The sequence below is a fragment of the Podarcis bocagei genome, assembly GCF_964188305.1.
Source record: "Podarcis bocagei genome assembly, chromosome: 13".
NCBI classification, from domain to species: Eukaryota; Metazoa; Chordata; class Lepidosauria; order Squamata; family Lacertidae; genus Podarcis; species Podarcis bocagei.
This window is the reverse complement of record NC_138138.1, coordinates 32,678,647-32,696,199: the sequence shown is the minus strand read 5'-3', so window position 1 is coordinate 32,696,199 and position 17,553 is coordinate 32,678,647. Positions and strand designations below refer to the sequence as shown.

Genomic DNA, 17,553 nt, shown 5'->3' with positions numbered 1-17,553 from the left:
TGAACAGACTCTATTTCCTACCAGGTACAGCCCTCTCTAAGCAGCCAATAATCTGCAATTGCACTTTTCCTAATCATCCTTTCAACCAGAGAGGGAGTGAGCAGGATCTCCTTTAGTTGTGGCAGACTTAATGCATACAACTTAATGCTGCCCCCAGGTGGATAAAGGATAGCTGTGTCATTGATTTTCTTAAATAAGAGATAACACACCTGTCTTTTAATAAGGGGAGAAAGGATGAGAATGGAAACAGCATGACAGTGGTATGACACTTGTTCTACACAACTTCACCAAGGCAATTTATTTTTTTTAACAGATCCGGACTTGAACTTGATACACTCTTGTCTTATTTGGCATCATATTTCTGGGAACTCTTTGGGGCTGAAGAGCAGGCTGTAAATATGTGTGCCATATATAGATAGATAGATATTACAATAAAGAGGGTTCAAATTGCTTATTGAGAGTTCAAAGAGAAATTTATTCACGTTGCTGTTTCTCCCATTCCTCTGCTGTCAGTGAAAAGGCGTCACCTGATAAAATTCCCCTTTCTATACCCTCCACCCACAGATTCCCCAGACTGTCAGCAAGCCCCATTCAATTCAATAGGACTTACTTCTCAATTGCTAGCCCCCCCCCGATACTCTGGGTAGAAGCAAGTTGATAAACAAATATCATTAATTTTCAATTATTTCATTTAATACCAGCGAAGGTAGGATGATGTCATTATAAACCGTGATGTCAGTATTCACTAAGGCCACATGGAAGCAAGAGCTGGTCAACAATTTAAATTACCTGAGCTTCCTATTCTCGCTATAATACATATTTTATATATATATATAATGGTAATGGTGTTATCGGGCTCACAACAGCGAGGTCATGAAGTTTATTGTAAGGCCTCGAACGCGCTCACGATAAACGCCACTGCCTTCTTTCCGGCGACACACAGAGCTTTCCCTTCCCCAAGCGCTTCCCAAAACACGTGGTGCGAGAACAACATGGCGACCGGCAGCGTCCTCCACAACAGCCTACAACTCCCGAGATGCTTTGCGTGGCCAATGGCAGCGGCGCAAAGGGGTGAGGCTGGCTGCCCTCGCGGGCGGTTAGTGTGAGCGAGTTAAAGGTTGGGTGTCTCGCAGCGCTGGCCGTTGGGAGGGTGGAGCGACAGCCCCTCCCCCCCCCCAGCCCCGCTGCACCCCTCTTATCCAGCTCCTATTGAGACGAAGTGCGCAGGGAGGAAAAAAAAGAGACCGGCCAGGTGAGGAAAAAAAACAGGAGGCAGAGAAAGGAAGGGAGAAAAGATGTCGCGAGGCCGAACGGCAACGAAGGGGGAGGGGCGGCAAAGCTCGGTTCCTTAAAGGGGCAGGTCCGCATTTAAAGGGGAGTGTGCCACGGAGAGGTTTCCTGTTTTTTGTCTGCCGACAGAACAGTGCCTTGTTCTGAGTGGCGGGTGGGTGGAGGAGGCACGTGGGGAGAGCGCTTTTTAGTTACACGCGCGGGGGGTTGGCCCGAAGAAATCCCCTCCCCCAGCCTACGTAACGTTGGCAATAAAGCGGAGGCCTTAAAGCACTCTGCTCATGGTCAGGAGAACCATCTGACTCTTTGGCGCAGGTCGGGGAAGTGATGCAGGGTTAATCTCTCCAAAGGTTGGGCTCGGATAGTTTGGTCCCCTATCCTTAAACTTTCGACACAAGAACACGAGCGGAATTCTTTAGCGGCTGCTTCGGGAAATTGTCCCCAATGCAAGTCGTGGTGAATTGCGTGAAACAAGACAGCCTTAAATCCTCTGGAAAAAACAACAACACTGAATTGTGTTCTAAATTGCGTGCGCTCTGTTTTCTATGTAGTCAGCGTTTAATTTGAAAGGTTAAAAATTAAAACTTTTTTGCCATGCGGTCCTTGGAGTGTGGGTTATTGCCAGTGTGGCCCTTGGACATGCATAATAACCTTGGCCACTGTTATTTCCATGTATAGATCAGGAACTGAAGCTAAGAGATTTTCATGGCATACAGGCTACTCAAACTTTTCACAGCTCATTTGCTCTCCTGGTCCTAGTCCAAGCATGACTTCAGGCATCCATGCTTGTTTAAAATTATTTGTGTCTCACCTTTGTCTTCTCACCAGACCTCCTGGGTAATTGACAGAAATTAATGGCAAGGGTTGATGGTGGGAAATGACCACTAACCAGATTTAAATGCCACTGTTGTGGCTGGTCCAACTGCTGCTGTTCAAAGTTTCCATGGTGACCATCAAGGAAAATACTGCCCGCCCCCCATACACACAATGTGTACACTGAAGCAGTCAGGGCCAGGTAGCACTAGATGTTTTGGACCCAGGCAAGTGAGGCATCTCCTGGGCATCTGGACAGTCAGCAACTGCTGACTCTTCATGCTAGCAGAAGGAAGATCCCTGGGGAGCAGGGGTGGGGGGGAAATGATGGTGGGAAGGTGCCTGTTTTCCAGGCTGCGGTCTAGGGATTTGGAACCTGTAACTCTCCAGATGTTGAACTGCAACCCCAGTTATACATGACCATTGGCTATGCTGACTTGGGCTTCTAGGAGGGCCACTGACTTACCTTCCTTGGCTCCAGAGGTTGCTATGTAATGGACTTTTATGAGTTCAACAACAAGTAGGGACCTAACCCATGTGTGTGTTTTGGGCAGGGGGGAGGGGAGAGTCAGCCTCCTAGGAAGAACATAATGTCATGGTAAAGATCATCCTGAGAAGGAGCAGCTGTTCCATTGTGAGTTGTATTTTTCCCCTCTCCATTCCTTTCCCTCTTGTATCATGTCTATTAGATTGTGAGGATAGGACAAAGGACTGCCATTTTTAAAATACTGGTAAAGTACTTAGCAAATTTTAACAATGTTAATAATACAATTATTAATAATAAAATTACTCTCCTCAAAGGTTGCATCCTTTTAGTCAGGGCTGTTCAAACATTCACTTTCAATCATAAACCAAAATGACTTCCTGTGCCTGTGAGCATCACTGAACGACCACTGCTTTTTAAAGGTGGCAGGTCCATTTCAGGTGATTTTTACTCTCTCATTTCCAACTAAGGGGGTATGTGTAAGAAACACCCCAGTAATTCCTGGTGTTTGTAAGGTAAGTGCTAGTTTGCTCAGCTAGTTCCCCATTTGAAAGTGAAGCGGTAAAGTTCCTATGCAGATTTTACTGCCTTAAGCACAAATGGAGAGGTGCCACAGCTCAGTGGTAGAGCACATGCTTTACGTGCTGACTCTCTCAGCTTCAGTCTTTAAGCATCTTCTGTTTAGTGATGGAAAAACTGTGTGGACAGTATCAAGCTAGATGGACCAATAGTATGATTTAGTATAGGAGAGCCTCTATAAATGAGGCTGGGTCTGTCAGTTACAATAATGGTGTTCTCTCTTTCTCTGTATGTGTTTTTCTAGCAGGTGAACTCTGGTGCAATGGTGGGAGCTCAGCAGCTAGAAATGCAGGCAGCGGCAGTGCCAGCGGTGGCCCCAGCAGGGGGAGGCCCCAGTGGCAGCAGTGGCGACCACCAGTATGAGTGCCTGGAATGTGGCAAGGTATTCAAATGGTCATCGCGGCTCATCCACCACCAGAGGACTCACACAGGCGAACGCCCTTACAAGTGCTCAGAGTGCCCCAAGGCCTTCAAGGGGTCCTCAGCCTTACTGTACCACCAGCGTGGACATACGGGGGAGCGACCTTACAAGTGTGACAAGTGCGGCAAGGCATTCAAACGGTCGTCCTTGCTTCAGATCCACCAGAGTGTGCATACTGGCCTGCGTGCCTTCAAGTGTGCTCAGTGTGGCCTGGCTTTTAAGTGGTCCTCACATTACCAGTACCATTTGCGCCAGCACACTGGCGAACGCCCCTACCCTTGCCCGGCGTGTGACAAGGCCTTCAAGAACTCTTCCAGCCTGCGGCGCCACCGCCATACACATACAGGCGAGCGCCCCTATGTCTGCCTCATCTGCAGCAAGGCCTTCACGCAGTCCACCAACCTGCGGCAGCATCAGCGGGTGCATACTGGCGAGAGGCCCTACCGATGCCAAGACTGTGGTAAGGCCTTCACCCACTCTTCCAATCTGGCGCTGCACTGCCGATCGGCACACGCTGCCCGCCCCGCCCACACCTGTGTTATCTGTGGCAAGGCCTTTGCATCGGACACCTATCTGCAGCGGCACTTGGAGTCTCATGGGGACATTGCGCCTCCAGCACAGCTCTTCTTGGAGGAGCCAACCACCACTGTGGAGATGCTGTTTCGGTGTAGTGTCTGCCATCTCACCTTCCCCTTGCAGGAGCAGCTGCTGAGCCACCAGGAAGCACACTTGGCCCCAGCAGAGCCACTGCCTCTGCCACCACCACCACTGCCACTACCAGTGCAGGAGGAGGTGGCGGCTGTAGCATCCCCCACACCCTCCCTAGCTTGCTCTGTGTGCAGTAAGACTTTCAAGAGTGCCGCGGGTTTAGCACGGCACCAACAGAGCCAGCACTCATCCGATCGCACCTACACCTGCATGGTGTGTGAACGCTCCTTCCCAGCACTGGCCAGCCTGTTGGGCCATCAGCGTTCGCATCCCCCGGCTGAACAACGGTTGGAGGAGGCAGAGGTGACATGCCCAGCACAGGCAGAGCCAGTGCCTGCGGCCACAGTGACGCCACCCCCACCCCCTGAGCGCCCCTATGTGTGTGGAGAGTGCGGGAAGTCATTCAAGGGTTCCTCTGGGCTGCGTTACCACCTCCGTGACCACACGGGCGAGCGCCCCTATGCTTGCGGCGAGTGTGGCAAAGCCTTCAAGCGCTCCTCGCTGCTGCGTATCCACCAGCGGGTGCACACGGGCTTGCGTGCCTTCACTTGCTCCACCTGCGGGATGGCATTCAAATGGGCTTCCCATTATCAGTACCATTTGCGGCAGCACACCGGCGAACGCCCCTATGCTTGCCAAGATTGCGGCAAAGCCTTCAAGAACACCTCGTGCCTCCGGCGGCACCAGCAGTTGCACACCGGTGAGCGGCCCTTTGCCTGCCAGACCTGTGGAAAGTCCTTCACGCAAACATCCAACCTCCGGCAACATCAGCGGGTACACACTGGCGAGAGGCCCTATTGTTGCCGGGACTGTGGCAAGGCCTTCACCCACTCCTCCAACCTGGCGCTGCACAGACGTACCCATTCGAGGGAGCGCCCCTTCCAGTGCCCGGTTTGCTCCAAGGCCTTTGTCATGGCCTCTTACTTGCAGCGCCACTTCCGCACCCACAACAGTGCTGAGGCGCCCAGCCGCCCAGCCACCACCTCACCTGCCACCACTCAAGAGGTGCAAATCATGCCTAACTTGCAGGCCACTCTGAATGTGGAGTTAAGTGGCAGCCCAGCCCCTCCTGTCTCGTCAAACACTCAGACTTTCCTGCTTGTGCAAACATCACAGGGCTTGCAACTTATCCCCAGCATACAGCAGCCGCCGCAGCCACCCCCACCCCAAAATTTACCCCCCAAACTTATCCTGCTGCCTAGTCCCCAGGTGCCCACTACATCCACTGCTCCCACCAGCATTACCCTGTTGCCAGCTGCTCCTACCACCCCAGGCAAATCTGCCCTGGTCCGTCAAGGTAAGGCCAAGAAACCTGCGCCGTTGGCTCCCCCACCACCATCGGTGTCTGGCAACCAGAATATCATTTTGATGCCCAGTGCCACCGGGGCCAGCATGCAGCCCCTCTCTAATGTGCAAATCCAGAGGACGCCAGGGCTACAGACTAGCGGACAGAATGTTATTGTTCTCCAGAGCTTGCCAGAACAGCAACTGGGCACGGTGCAGATCCAAACTGTGCCAGCTTCTCCACCAACAGGCACCATTCAGATTCAAACCTTGCCCCAGCCCCTCCAGAGCTTTCCCACTGCCCAGCCAGGTGGCACTTTGCAAATTCAGACCGTACCTGCTTCACAGCAACCTGGCACAATCCAGATCCAGGCCTTCCCACATCCTCCACAGACTGGCATTGTGCAGATTCAAAGCCTGCCCCTTCCCCAGAATACAGTCCAGATCCAAAGTTTGCCCACCTCCCAATCAGGAGGCACCGTGCAGATCCAGAGCCTGTCTAGTTGTCCACAGACTGGCACTGTGCAGTTTCAAACTCTTCCACCTTCCCAGAAGATGAACACTGTACAATTCCAAGCTGTGCCATCCTCTGAGCAGGTAGGGACCCTTCAGCTCCAAACTCTCCAGCCTTCCCAGCAAGTGGGCCCCATTCAGATCCAGACCTTGCCATCCCTGCAGCAAACTAGCCCTCTGCAGATCCACAGCCTGTCCCCCTCCAATCAGCCTTTGACCAGCGTCGAAATCCAGAGCCTCTCGCCTTCCCAACAGCTGGATGGCACCATTCAGATCCAGGAGCTGGTTTCTTCTCAGGAAGGGGAACAGCTTCAACCTTCAGAGGAGATGACCAATGTTCAGCTTCAGACTTTGAGCCCACCACAGGAGATGAATGAGGTGGGGACTTCTCTGTCCAGCTCCCATGAGCTCTCTGAGGTGGACCTCCAACAGGGACCTGGTGTGAAGGAGGAAAGCCAGGACCTAATTGTGGTGCAGAACTCTCCAGGGGAGGAGCTTCTGGGGCCAGGCGGGGAGGTGGAGAGCCTGGAAGGGGTGCAAGACATGCACTTTGAAACTTTACAGACCGATGAGGGAGTTCAGAATGTGTTGGTGCTGAGAAGTGCAGGAGGAGAGCAGACCCGGTTGTGCGTGCAGGAGGTGGACAACATCCAGACAGTGCAAGAGCTGCCTGGCCTCCAGCTGCAAGGGCCCGAGGGTAGTGCCGGGACTGGGCAGAACCTCCTGATCATCCGTAGTGCCCAGGGGGAACAGACCCTCCAAGTGCTGGAGAGTGTGCCAACACTGCAGGTGAGCAGCCCAGACAGCACCCAACCTACTGGGGACAGCAACAGCACCTCCCAAATGGTGCAACTTCTGCCGAGCCCAGTAACTTCGCAAGGCCTGCCCTCCATTCAGATTGTGCAAACGGTACCCAACATGCAGCTTGTCCACACTTTCTGAGGACAGCTGTCCCTATCCCTGCGTTGGAGTACCAACTGAGACTCAGTTGTGCTCTCACTAGTGGCTGCTATAATTAACTGTGTTGCTGGACAGGATTGACCTGGGCAACTTCAAGACTCCTGGAGGTGGCTCAGTTTAGGTTCCTCAGGACAGTGTCATGAAATGACAGCAGAGAGCTTAGCTCACGCCCATGCCTGCAGGTCCAAAGCATACCCTTGATTCCCTCACTTCCTGCTCACATGGGGATTGTTGTTGCTGCTCGTGTCCTTGCAGTTACAATGGCTCCACTACCATGTCCTTCCCCCAAACACTTTTGTCTTGTTTTGCATGTGAGAAAGGGATAGCCAGTCCGGTCCTTGATACAATTCCCTAACCTACCCATTTCCCCATCCTGTCTGAAATACGTTGTTCCAACAAGAACCAAATGTATGTGAGGTCTGATGGTTGGAAGACTGTGCAGCCAGAATTCCTGGTTTTCTCTCCACACTAGACAGAAAATATAGTTAGCAGATATCAACTGGACTGCTGGCCTCTCTCCATTTCCCTGCTGTGTTGCAATTTTGGAGCTAAGTGCTGTGGAGCAGTGTGAGCTCTTTTTATGTATTAGAAAATGGGGAAAGTTCGAGTTTTTGGGTCTTCCTTTGATACTGGGTGCTGCAGGAGGCTGCTTTATGAGCTGTCATAAACAGCATCTTTTTCCGGTTAAGCCCCTCTTATCTATTCTCCATTCCAGCCCCTCACCATGTGCAGAACCACATTTCTTCCCAAGTGTACCCCAGTTCCTGGTGCTAACAGACAAGAGGGTCATAGACTCTTGGTCTAGAAGAAAAATAAAAGACTGCTTCAAAGCATTTTTACTCCTTTCTGTGTACTGTGCAGAGGCTGGGTTCATCAATACATGTCATACTTCTTTTGTGCTTTTTAGGTCTGATTGGCATTTCAGTAGCAGATTGCCCAGTCCCCAAAGGAAGTCAACTAAGAACATAGGAAGTTGCCTTATACAGAGTAAGACCATTGGTCCATCTAGCTCAGTAATGTATATATCAGGGTTTCCCAAACTTGGATCACCAGCTGTTTTTGGACTACAATTCCCACCATCCCTGACCATCAGTCCTAGCTGTAGCTCAAAAACAGCTAGAGACCCAAGTTTGGGAAACCCTGATCTAGATTGAACGGTAACAGCTCTCTAGCATTTCAGGCAAACATCTTTTTCAGCCCTCTCTTGAGATATTGTGGCTTTGAACCTGTGTTCCTCTCCATACAAAGCATGTGATCTACAACTGAGCTGCAGCCCTGCAGCTTTAACAGGCTTGAGAGGTGCAAGATAAAAGGTTCCTGCTTAGAGGAAACTGCTTATGTTTTTCTCGAGCGGCTTCAACATGTTGGATATTGAATTTTAAACTGAAAGGTGCTGGGACTCAAGCCTAAATGGGAACTTCAGCTTAGTGTTGAAGTCAATGCAAATGAGGTCTCTGTACAAGATTTCTGGAAAATGCAACATGTTTGGTGAATTTCTTGGGGTAGGAGGTTCTGCAGTTTGAGGAATGATTGTGGTTGAGCTGAGAACCAAAGACCAAAGTGGGCAGAGTTGAGACTTGTGGGATTTCCTGTGGGGATTTTTTTTTTCTTCCTCCGCGAACACTGAGATCCACCAAACTGATGGCTCAGGTGGCTGAGCCAATTATGTGCTGCACACTGTAGCCCTACACAGTGAGAGCCAGTGTGGAATAGTGGTTAAGAGCGGTAGTCTCGTAATCTGGGGAACCGGGTTCTCATCTCCGCTCCTCCACATGCAGCTGCTGGGTGACCTTGGGCTAGTCACACTTCTTTGAAGTCTCTCAGCCCCACTCACCTCACAGAGTGTTTGGTGTGGGGGAGGAAGGGAAAGGAGAATGTTAGCCACTTTGAGACTCCTGAAGAGGAGTGAAAGGCGGGATATCAAATCCAACCTCTTCTTCTTCTACACTTGAATAACCTGTACAATGGTACCTCAGGTTACAGATGCTTCAGGTTACAGACTCCACTAACCCAGAAATAGTACCTCTGGTTAAGAGCTTTGCTTCAGGATGAGAACAGAAATTGCAAGGTGGCGCAGCAGCATCAGCAGGAGGCCCCATTAGCTAAAGTGGTACCTCAGGTTAAGAACAGACCTCCAGAACGAATTAAGTTCTTAACCCGAGGTACCACTGTACAGAAAAAGCTGTCCACAAAAGCTAAACAAGTGAAACCTGGCCATGCTCTTTCTATTTATGGTTTGTTAGCAATCTTCCCTCTCAGTATCTTACTCTATAAATTATATGATGCATTGCATTTTAGTACTTGAGAACTGACCATCTTGGGAGAGCCACTGGTTCCCCACCTCCAGCAGAGAACATGGGGAAGGCACTTTTACAGGACCAAAAACTGAAAAGATGAAGAACCAACTCTCAGGGTCAGTGTGGGACAACACTCCTGTTCCACAGGGAATTCCCCCCCCCCACTGTGTTAATCATGTTCTTAAATACAGTCGTACCTTGGTTCTGCAGAAGTCCGTTCCAAAACCAAAGCGTTCTAATACCAAGGCATGCTTTCCCATAGAAAGTAAGGCAAAATGGATTAATCCGCTCCAGACTTTTAAAAACAACCCCTAAAACAGCAATTTAACATGAATTTTACTATCTAATGAGACCATTGATCCGTAAAATGAAAGCAATAATCAATGTAATGTAGTATAAAATAGAGAGTATTGTAGATGATAAAAATTAAAATTACATTTTTTTCTTACCTGCACTGATGATAGTCATTGTTTGGATGGGGGGCTTTTATCCATTTCTGCAGTCGCACAATCAATCAGTAGCTGAACTGAGTTCCATACAGTCACAAAAACAAATTAACCAAAAAAGCCTCGAAAACAAAAACACAAAATAAATAGCAAAAACAAAAGCGACAAACTTAATTTGTTCTAGAAGTCCATTCGACTTCCAAAATGTTCCAAAACCAAGGCACAGCTGATTGGTGCAGGCACCCCAGAAACAACAGCCAACAACCGCATCGGATGTTCAGCTTCCAAAAAACTTTTGGAAACTGGAACACTTCCTGGTTTTTGGTGTTTGCGAGCCAAGGCATTTGAGAACCAAGGTACCACTGTACTGCATGGCAGGAGGTGAATGGCTCACAGATATGCTTAAGGTGAAGACAGACATAATTGTAATGCTGCCTTAGCCATTTCACACATTGCATTTTTTGCCAATGTGAGCTGCTGGTTTTAATGCTTGTTTAACAGGCAAGGAGCTGTTAAAAGGACCTATGCCCCATGTGAATTTGACAGCCACCTTGTGGTGACGTTAAAGAGTTTTTAAAAAAGTAACATCCCCATTTTGCAATGATGAACAAAATGGTTTACTGGGTCAGTGCCAATGTTACTGTTTTTAAATGCCAACTTCTAAACCACTCAGAACTGTTATGCTTCTTCAGACCAATATCCATTTCCTTTTGACATCGGCCAGCAGCCAGCTGGTTGCAAAAAGGAAGCTCACAGGCAGAACAGAATGGCTGCAAATCAAATTAGTGCACCTGCTTATCTCCAACAACGATGCTTAATTTCTTAATATTTACATTGAGAAAGCAACATGTCAAAGGTTACTCTCGGGAATTCAGTGCTTACAATGTAATGAAATAAATCCCTTTATTTTTGCTATCTTAACCATGAGCTCCAAATTCAAGCCAAACAAACAGTCTGTGCAACTCTTTAAAAAGTTGAAAAACAAAACCCTTATGGAAAGACACATACACTTTCAGGTGGCTTGCAACTTCATGTCAACAGCATAAAATGGGTACATAACGAAAATGATACATTAACAGCCACCAGCTGTTTACATTATGGGCAGCAGGTCGTGTGTTTTTTAACAGTTCAATAGCAGACTGGCAGCAATAGGGGAAGGCTTTTCCAGATTTCCCTCTCTACTAGCTGACTACAGCTATACCCGTTGAATCCCCGCCTGTCACTTCACCATGAAAAAGAAAAAGAAAATTAGAAAGTCAGATATTTCCCTAAGTCCTAAGCCTTTCAAACTGAACCCACCCCCGCTGCTGTCCGCTCTCTCCCATAAAAGGCAAAACGGGTTTGGGACTCGCAGCGCTTGAAGGCCCCGTTTCGCCCCCTTAGCAACAGTTGCCAAGAACTGCGTAAGGAGCGAAAGGCGCCGAAGAAGCCTGGAGCGCCACGCATGCGCTCATGGAGTAAGGCGCTGGAGCTGCGAAGCTGGGGAGGGTTGACTAAGAAGAGGCTCTTGGGGCGAAGCTCTTTTCCCCTCTCCTTCCCCCCCCCCTCCTGAAAAAGCGGGCGGGGTGGGGAGAGAGAGAGATGTAGGAGGCCTCAGAGAATTCCACGGTCCTTTTATGCAGGGGCAAAGGCAGCCGCTTCCTACAGGCTGGGTGAGTCCATTCCGCGCCTAGGGGGGGGGGAGTGGAGAAGTTTTGCGGGCGTTTCTATTTCTGCGGAGGGGTGTGGCCGCAAGGGCTAGAGTGCCGTGGCCGGTCAGTTTACGACGGCGGGGCTGGCGTTTTATTGCGGATCTGCCTTTGCTCCCGGGAGGGACAGAAAGGGCAGGCCGGAGAAATGTGGGCGTCGCGTTATTTTTGTCCGTTATGTGGCATAAATTAACGGTGGTGCTCCATTGCAAGGGAGCCTACCTTGCAAATAGAGTAGGGGGCGCAGGGAGCTAGCTGGGAATCAAGAGGCTGCTGGTAAAATGGCTCCCACGACCTTTAATTAAATGTATTTTAATTAAATTATTTAATTAATAAAATATACACGGCCTAGGTCTCGTTCCTTTTCAAAACGACCCCAGGAGGCATGTGGTCCCTGTTTAAACAGAAGGGAAACTAAGGCCAAAAGACTGCCAGTGAATCTGCTGCAGAACAAGAATATGTTCTTCCCAGCTATACCGGTTGTAGTTGCTTTTTTAAGGGTTGCCAGCTTCTTTTCTTACCAGGGCTGCTGTGCATTTAAATTGGAGAACGATTGTCAGGCATTTAACACTTTAAAATGGAAAGCGTGTCTGTTGAGAAGAGATGAGTTCTGATTTCTTTGTGTATGTAAATGTACAAGAGCCATGCCACAAGCAAAATAGTTTTCAACTCTTGCTGGCATTGTAGGAAGTTGCTGCTTCTGTGTTTGTTAGATTGCCCCCCCCCCCCCCAAGTACCTCTTCTCCTTTAGGAAGGGATTGGAGTAGGATTCTTTCTCCCCATCCCCCGAGATTATTATTATTGCTGTATTTGTATCCCGCCTTTCCTACACAGAGCACAAGGTGGTGTGCCTGGTTATCTACCCAGTTTTCATGTAATATTCACAACAACCCTGTGGGGTAAGCTGAGAGACAGTGACCGGCCCAAAGGCACCCAGCAAACATCATAGCTGAGTGGGGACTTGAACTTTGGTCTGTCAGGTCCTGGTCCAGCACTAACCACTACACCACACTGCCTCTGGTTTCTGTGCTGCTTCAACATAAAATGCTCCCTATTTACTCAAGAGTGTCCCCAACCACAATGGAAGGTTGGGCTCTGACAAATGGCCCATGCTAGCTGGAGACACTTTCCTTGTTCATCCCAACCTCTCATCAAGGACAAATCAGACAATAACTGGGCTTTCCCTCTTTGAAGGTGCCATCTGCTGGCTGCCAGCATGCCTACCCTGGAACCTGAGCAACTGACCATCAGAGAAATGAGAGAGGAGGAGACACCAGTTGTCTTGGAGCTTCTGAAGGTGAGATGGGCTTCTGAGAGACGTGGCAGAGAACCCAGGCTTTATAAGCGCACTCTTTCCTTCCTTTCTAGAGACTTATGGATTGTGTCATTTAATAGGAACCTTCCCCTAGAAGTGGGAAGGCAGTTTGGTGTTCTCCTGATGTTGTGGACTACAACTCCCTTCATCCTTTACCACTGGCAATGCTTATGGGCTGGTGAGAGTTGTAATCCACCAAACTGGAGGACATTGCATTGTCTACTTCGGGGTCAGCAAACATTTTCAGCTGGGGGCTGGTCCACTGTCCCTCAGACCTTGTGGGGGACTGGACTATATTTTTTTTGGGGGGGGGGGAATGAATGAATTCCTATGCCCCACAAATAACCCAGAGATGCATTTTAAATAAAAGGACACATTCTACTCATGTAAAAAGACGCTGATTCCCAGACCGTCCACAGGCCGGATTTAGAAGGCGATTGGGCCAGATCTGGCCCCTGGGTCTCAGTTTGCCTACCCATGGTCTACTTCATATTTTAGAGCAGTTGCACATTGCAAGGGAACTATGTGTGTGTGTGTTCTAGGAAGCTGTTTCAGTTCGTTTAGGGCACATACTTCCCAAACTTGGGCCACCAGCTGTTTTGGGACTACAGTTCCCATCATCCCTGACCACTGGTCCTGCTAGCTAGGGATCATGGGAGTTGTAGTCCAACAACAGCCAGAGAGCAAAGTTTGGGAAACACTGATGGGGTAACTAAGAAGCCTAATCAGTGTCCCAAGTAGGAAGCCTTCTAGAACAGCATCTTCTGCAAAGCGCAGAGCTCCTCAACAGACAACTTGGAATGGGCAGGGATGTTTGAAAACCACTGAACTGGAATTACTGGTTCTGCATGCAACTTTATTTCCTGATTGTGATGCTGGCACTTCTGTTTTCTTGCATTCCTTTCAAACTGCAGTACCTGTTGCAAAGGTGGTTTTTTTTAAACTGATATTTCACTCTAAATTTCATTGACAGCAGTGAGTGTGGTGTGACACAACAACGAAGGTTACTGAACACTGCCACTCCACCACCACCCTTTCCGCACATGCATGCTTCTGTTCTCCCATGATTCACCCATGAAAACAGTAGGAAAGATCTTTATGCTGGCATACCGCCTCTATTTTTGTCACTTTACACCTACAGTTTTCTGGCTTATTGGGGTTGCAAACAGATTTTTTATGAAAGCAATTAACATGGAAATGAGCACTAAACTTTACCATATTCTGCTAGATTTCCAGAAGCAGCTTTTACATATTGTAAAAGCACAAATATAATGCAGAAATTAGAGAAACAGAATAAACTGCTGTGTGAATGCAGCCCACTCTTCCTGCCACATCCACTCTGATTTTTTTGGGGGGAGGGGTTAACTGAGCATATTAAACCTAGAGAGAGAGAAAAGTGAGGAGATGTTTGCAGCATGAAAAAAAAATTAAAGGGAATTTAGCAAAAAGAGGAGCTGCATTTGATGATACTTACCTCTAAGGGTTGGGCAATAAGCAATTGTGTTACTGTGTTATTTATCCCACAGTTAAACACTAGAAAGAAAATTCCCTCCACACTTAAAGACTGGGAAGAAAATTTCCTAAGGGAAAGAAAGCTTGGTTCAATCCACTGGCTCTATCTCAATTCCAATGCTCTTATGTCGAGGTTCCTTGTTTCCCACTAGGGCTTGCATTATAGAAAAGCTGGGGTAGAACAACTTTCGTATCTGCAGGACAGTTCTGCTTTCAGTGTGGCTCTTGTCTCCCCAGCCTTTTCTTAGCTCTGTGCAAGTTGCTACAGACATCATAGAATTCCCCTCCTTGTACGTTTTCAGGTAAAGTGAAGGATAAGCATTTGTTTAGAGACACACAACACATCCCTCGTCCCTCATAGCTGTATATGGTCCTTTACTTCATATCCCTTTCTATTTTCCACCAGGATGGATTCAAGGATACAGAGAACCGCCTGATCCTCTATGTGCTGACGCGGCCTCTGGCTTTGCTGCTGATGGCGGTGGTGAGCAGCGGCCTGCGTTTCTTCCTGAACTCGTTTGTGGTGGCTCTCGTGCTGCCGGTCCTGCTCACCGTGGTGGCTCTGAAGCTTCTGCTGTGGCGCTCGCCGGACTTGAGGCACCTGCATGCCTACTACAGCGCAGGGCAGCGCGGGCTGTGGGTGGCTGTATACGACGAGGACGACGTGTGCGGCTGCGTGGCTCTGGAGCCCTGTGGCGGGGAACCACGCACGGCGGAGCTCAAGCGCCTGGCTGTGAACCGGTGGTACCGGCGCTCTGGTGTGGGCCGCTCCCTCCTCAGCTTCCTGGAGGCTCACGCTCGCGCCCAGGGCTTCAAATTCTTAGTGGCCCAGGTCTCGGTAGTCACCAAGGCAGCGATTGGGCTCTTTGAGAGCACTGGCTACAACATGAGTGGTGGGCGGCGGTGGCTGGGCTACACCATACAGCAGGAATTCAGCAAGGAGCTCTAGTTGGTCTGCCTGCCAGTTAGCCACTAGTCTTGAGGATTCCCTGCCCGCCCCCTAAATGTGGGGAAAGCATCGAGCTCCAGAAGCAAGACTGCAGGGAACAAGTCATCTCTTAAGCCCCCAAACAGGGCAGTTCCTCTCAACAAAAGTGGCTTTCTCTGCCTGGAAAATCAGACACTGTAGCCATGGACACAGAGCTAAGCAGGGGAAAGGGTTGTCCATTAAGAGCCTTCTCCCCGGTCTGCCACATCACTCAGGCTCCCTGTCATTTAGAGTTTTCTACCAAAGCCACCCCAGATTATCTGTCCATAGTTTTGAAGAGTGGAAATAACCAATAGTTAGTTGTTGTCCCCCACACCATGCCCTGCCTTTGGTCAGACTCTACACCAAACACATTCAAATCTTAGACCAGGGTAAACCTCAAATTATAGGACTTGCATAAATACTGCATATCAAGCAAACCTGGATTTCTATACAGTGCAGTTGGCGTGAATGGCATTTTACAGAACATGAGAGGGCAGGGCTCTATGCCAAGGAGCTTTATTTATTTATTTGCTATGTTTTATTTAATAATGATAATTTTATTATTTATACCTCATCCATCTGGCTGGATAGCCTTGCCCTATTCTACTGTCTTTTTGTGCATTTGGAACTTCATGGGGAGGAATGCTTTTTGTGGGTGGGTGGGTGGTGGTGCATATTTTAGGAATATGCACAGGTGTGTGTGGACAACTTTTATGCTTGCTCCAAATCTCCCCCTCCCTCCCAAGCTGCTTTTCCTTAAAAAAGAGCTGCTGGGGTTCTGTTACACTCATTTCCATGCAACATGCAGTTTGACTTACAAGGTGGCAAATGGCACCTTGTTCTCTGTTGGATTTGTACAGCTATCAAACTAGGTAGATTCGAGGATGATCCATTCAGGGCTTTATAGGTCAAGGCTGATCCTGTCAACTGTGTCTCTATACGCACATGGGGTTTTTTTGACGGTATCATTGCAGCTGACAGGGACTTTGCCTCTATGGAGCCTTTCAGCTTCCTCCTGAGTCCCGGGACTTGGGGTCTGAAGGGAGAGAACCTCTTCCATGTGGCTTCTGGATCCCAGTTCCTCCAGAGGCTGAAGCAATTGAGAAAACTCTGGATTGGCTGTGAGGTGGGTGGGAATCACATGTCCAGCTCCCAGCTCCCAACTTAAGTCATCCTGGGCTTGCAGCATCTCTGTGTGTGCACCCCACTCCCCAAGAGGACACAGCAGACTGGAGACTCTATGATAAGGCAATTCAGGGAAATCTGTGATATCGCTGTAGATAAATATGTCATGCTAACGGCCTGTGATTATGAGTGGGAAGAAGTGGCTGGACCCAGGGGTGTAGTTCATAATACAGAAATGCACCCTGCAGCCCTCTGGAATGAATCCCTGTTGGTGGGGACTGGGTTACCTGTATTGGGCGTAGAGGAGATATTTTGCTTTCATTATAAGTGCTCTCAATATGAGCCATTTCCTTTTCCCCACAGGAGCGATTCCTAAAGGAGGAACAGGGAGCAATGGCTCATTCCTTTTTAACAGGATGATGAGGATTTCAGCTGGAAACCACCTTCCTTGGAAAAGTTGGGCCATTGGATGAGGGGGAAAAAATCTCCCACTACACCCCACCCCACCCCACCCCACCCTCACAAATAAAAAGCTTGTCTACCCTAGTGTGTCTAGGGGAAATGTATTTTCCCAAAGTGGATGAAAACTGGGAAATGGGCTTGAAGTGTGAGGGTGATAAAACATGTCCGCAAATATTAGATCTTTATATGTAGAGAATCCAGAGGGGAAAACTTGTGATACAGAGAGTTGTTCCACCAAAGGTCAAATGGCATATTTGTGTGAATATGTACAGGAGCGGGCTTCCCCAGGTTTATGTAATTTAAAATGGGGGTAGATGTTCCTCCATTTAAGAAATGAATGTTGCGTAGGGAGAGGGAGGAATCCAAATGGGTGGTGATTTGGAGAGGGTTTCAAAACGCTGGAAAGGAATGACTTTTTGTATGTGTGTATAAATAAATATTTAGATGGTTTTAATTAAATAGTTTTAATGACTTGGCAGTTCAGTTACACTCTGTGTGTAAACCTCATTGGCAGACGAAGGTTAAGATTAGAAATTAATTAAATACACATTTTAAAACAATCTGAATGGCATGGGAATTTGCTGTACTCCTGCTTATCTGATGCAGGCTGAAATTTCTGAAGAGTCCAGGGCAGCTCCACATCAGACATGTTACACTAGTGTCGCCTTGCAGCCCTTTGAAAAAAT

At 48.6% G+C, this 17,553-nt stretch overlaps 2 protein-coding genes across 5 annotated transcripts; both read left to right on the top strand.

Moving 5' to 3' along the window:
- Positions 1-856: 856 nt before the first annotated feature.
- ZNF628 (zinc finger protein 628) lies at positions 857-17,427 on the top strand. Of its 4 annotated transcripts, XM_081165275.1 has the most exons (6): positions 2,454-2,737; positions 3,411-6,881; positions 12,678-12,780; positions 14,717-14,794; positions 16,255-17,125; positions 17,156-17,427. In XM_081165275.1, exons 1-3 carry the CDS (start codon positions 2,699-2,701, stop codon positions 12,717-12,719), a joined length of 3,552 nt encoding a protein of 1,183 aa, XP_081021401.1. In that variant the 5' UTR covers positions 2,454-2,698; the 3' UTR covers positions 12,720-12,780; positions 14,717-14,794; positions 16,255-17,125; positions 17,156-17,427. The 4 variants fall into 4 exon arrangements, with proteins under 4 accessions (XP_081021402.1, XP_081021401.1, XP_081021400.1 ...); XM_081165276.1 differs by lacking the exon at positions 2,454-2,737 and adding an exon at positions 857-1,252 and having other exon boundaries at positions 16,255-17,427; XM_081165274.1 differs by having other exon boundaries at positions 16,769-17,427.
- NAT14 (N-acetyltransferase 14 (putative)) lies at positions 14,678-15,259 on the top strand (the record flags this gene model as incomplete). Its single annotated transcript, XM_081167411.1, has 1 exon — positions 14,678-15,259. One exon carries the CDS (start codon positions 14,678-14,680, stop codon positions 15,257-15,259), a length of 582 nt encoding a protein of 193 aa, XP_081023537.1.
- Positions 17,428-17,553: the final 126 nt, after the last annotated feature.

Excerpts from the sequence above, each read along its gene's own strand:
- ZNF628 (XM_081165274.1), top strand. The coding sequence starts at position 2,699 with ATGGTAAAGATCATCCTGAGAAGGAGCAGCTGTTCCATT. Across the intron at positions 2,738-3,410 it reads GAAGGAGCAGCTGTTCCATT|CAGGTGAACTCTGGTGCAAT; the intron begins GTGAGTTGTATT and ends GTGTTTTTCTAG. Across the intron at positions 6,882-12,677 it reads AGAGTGTGCCAACACTGCAG|GTGCCATCTGCTGGCTGCCA; the intron begins GTGAGCAGCCCA and ends CCCTCTTTGAAG.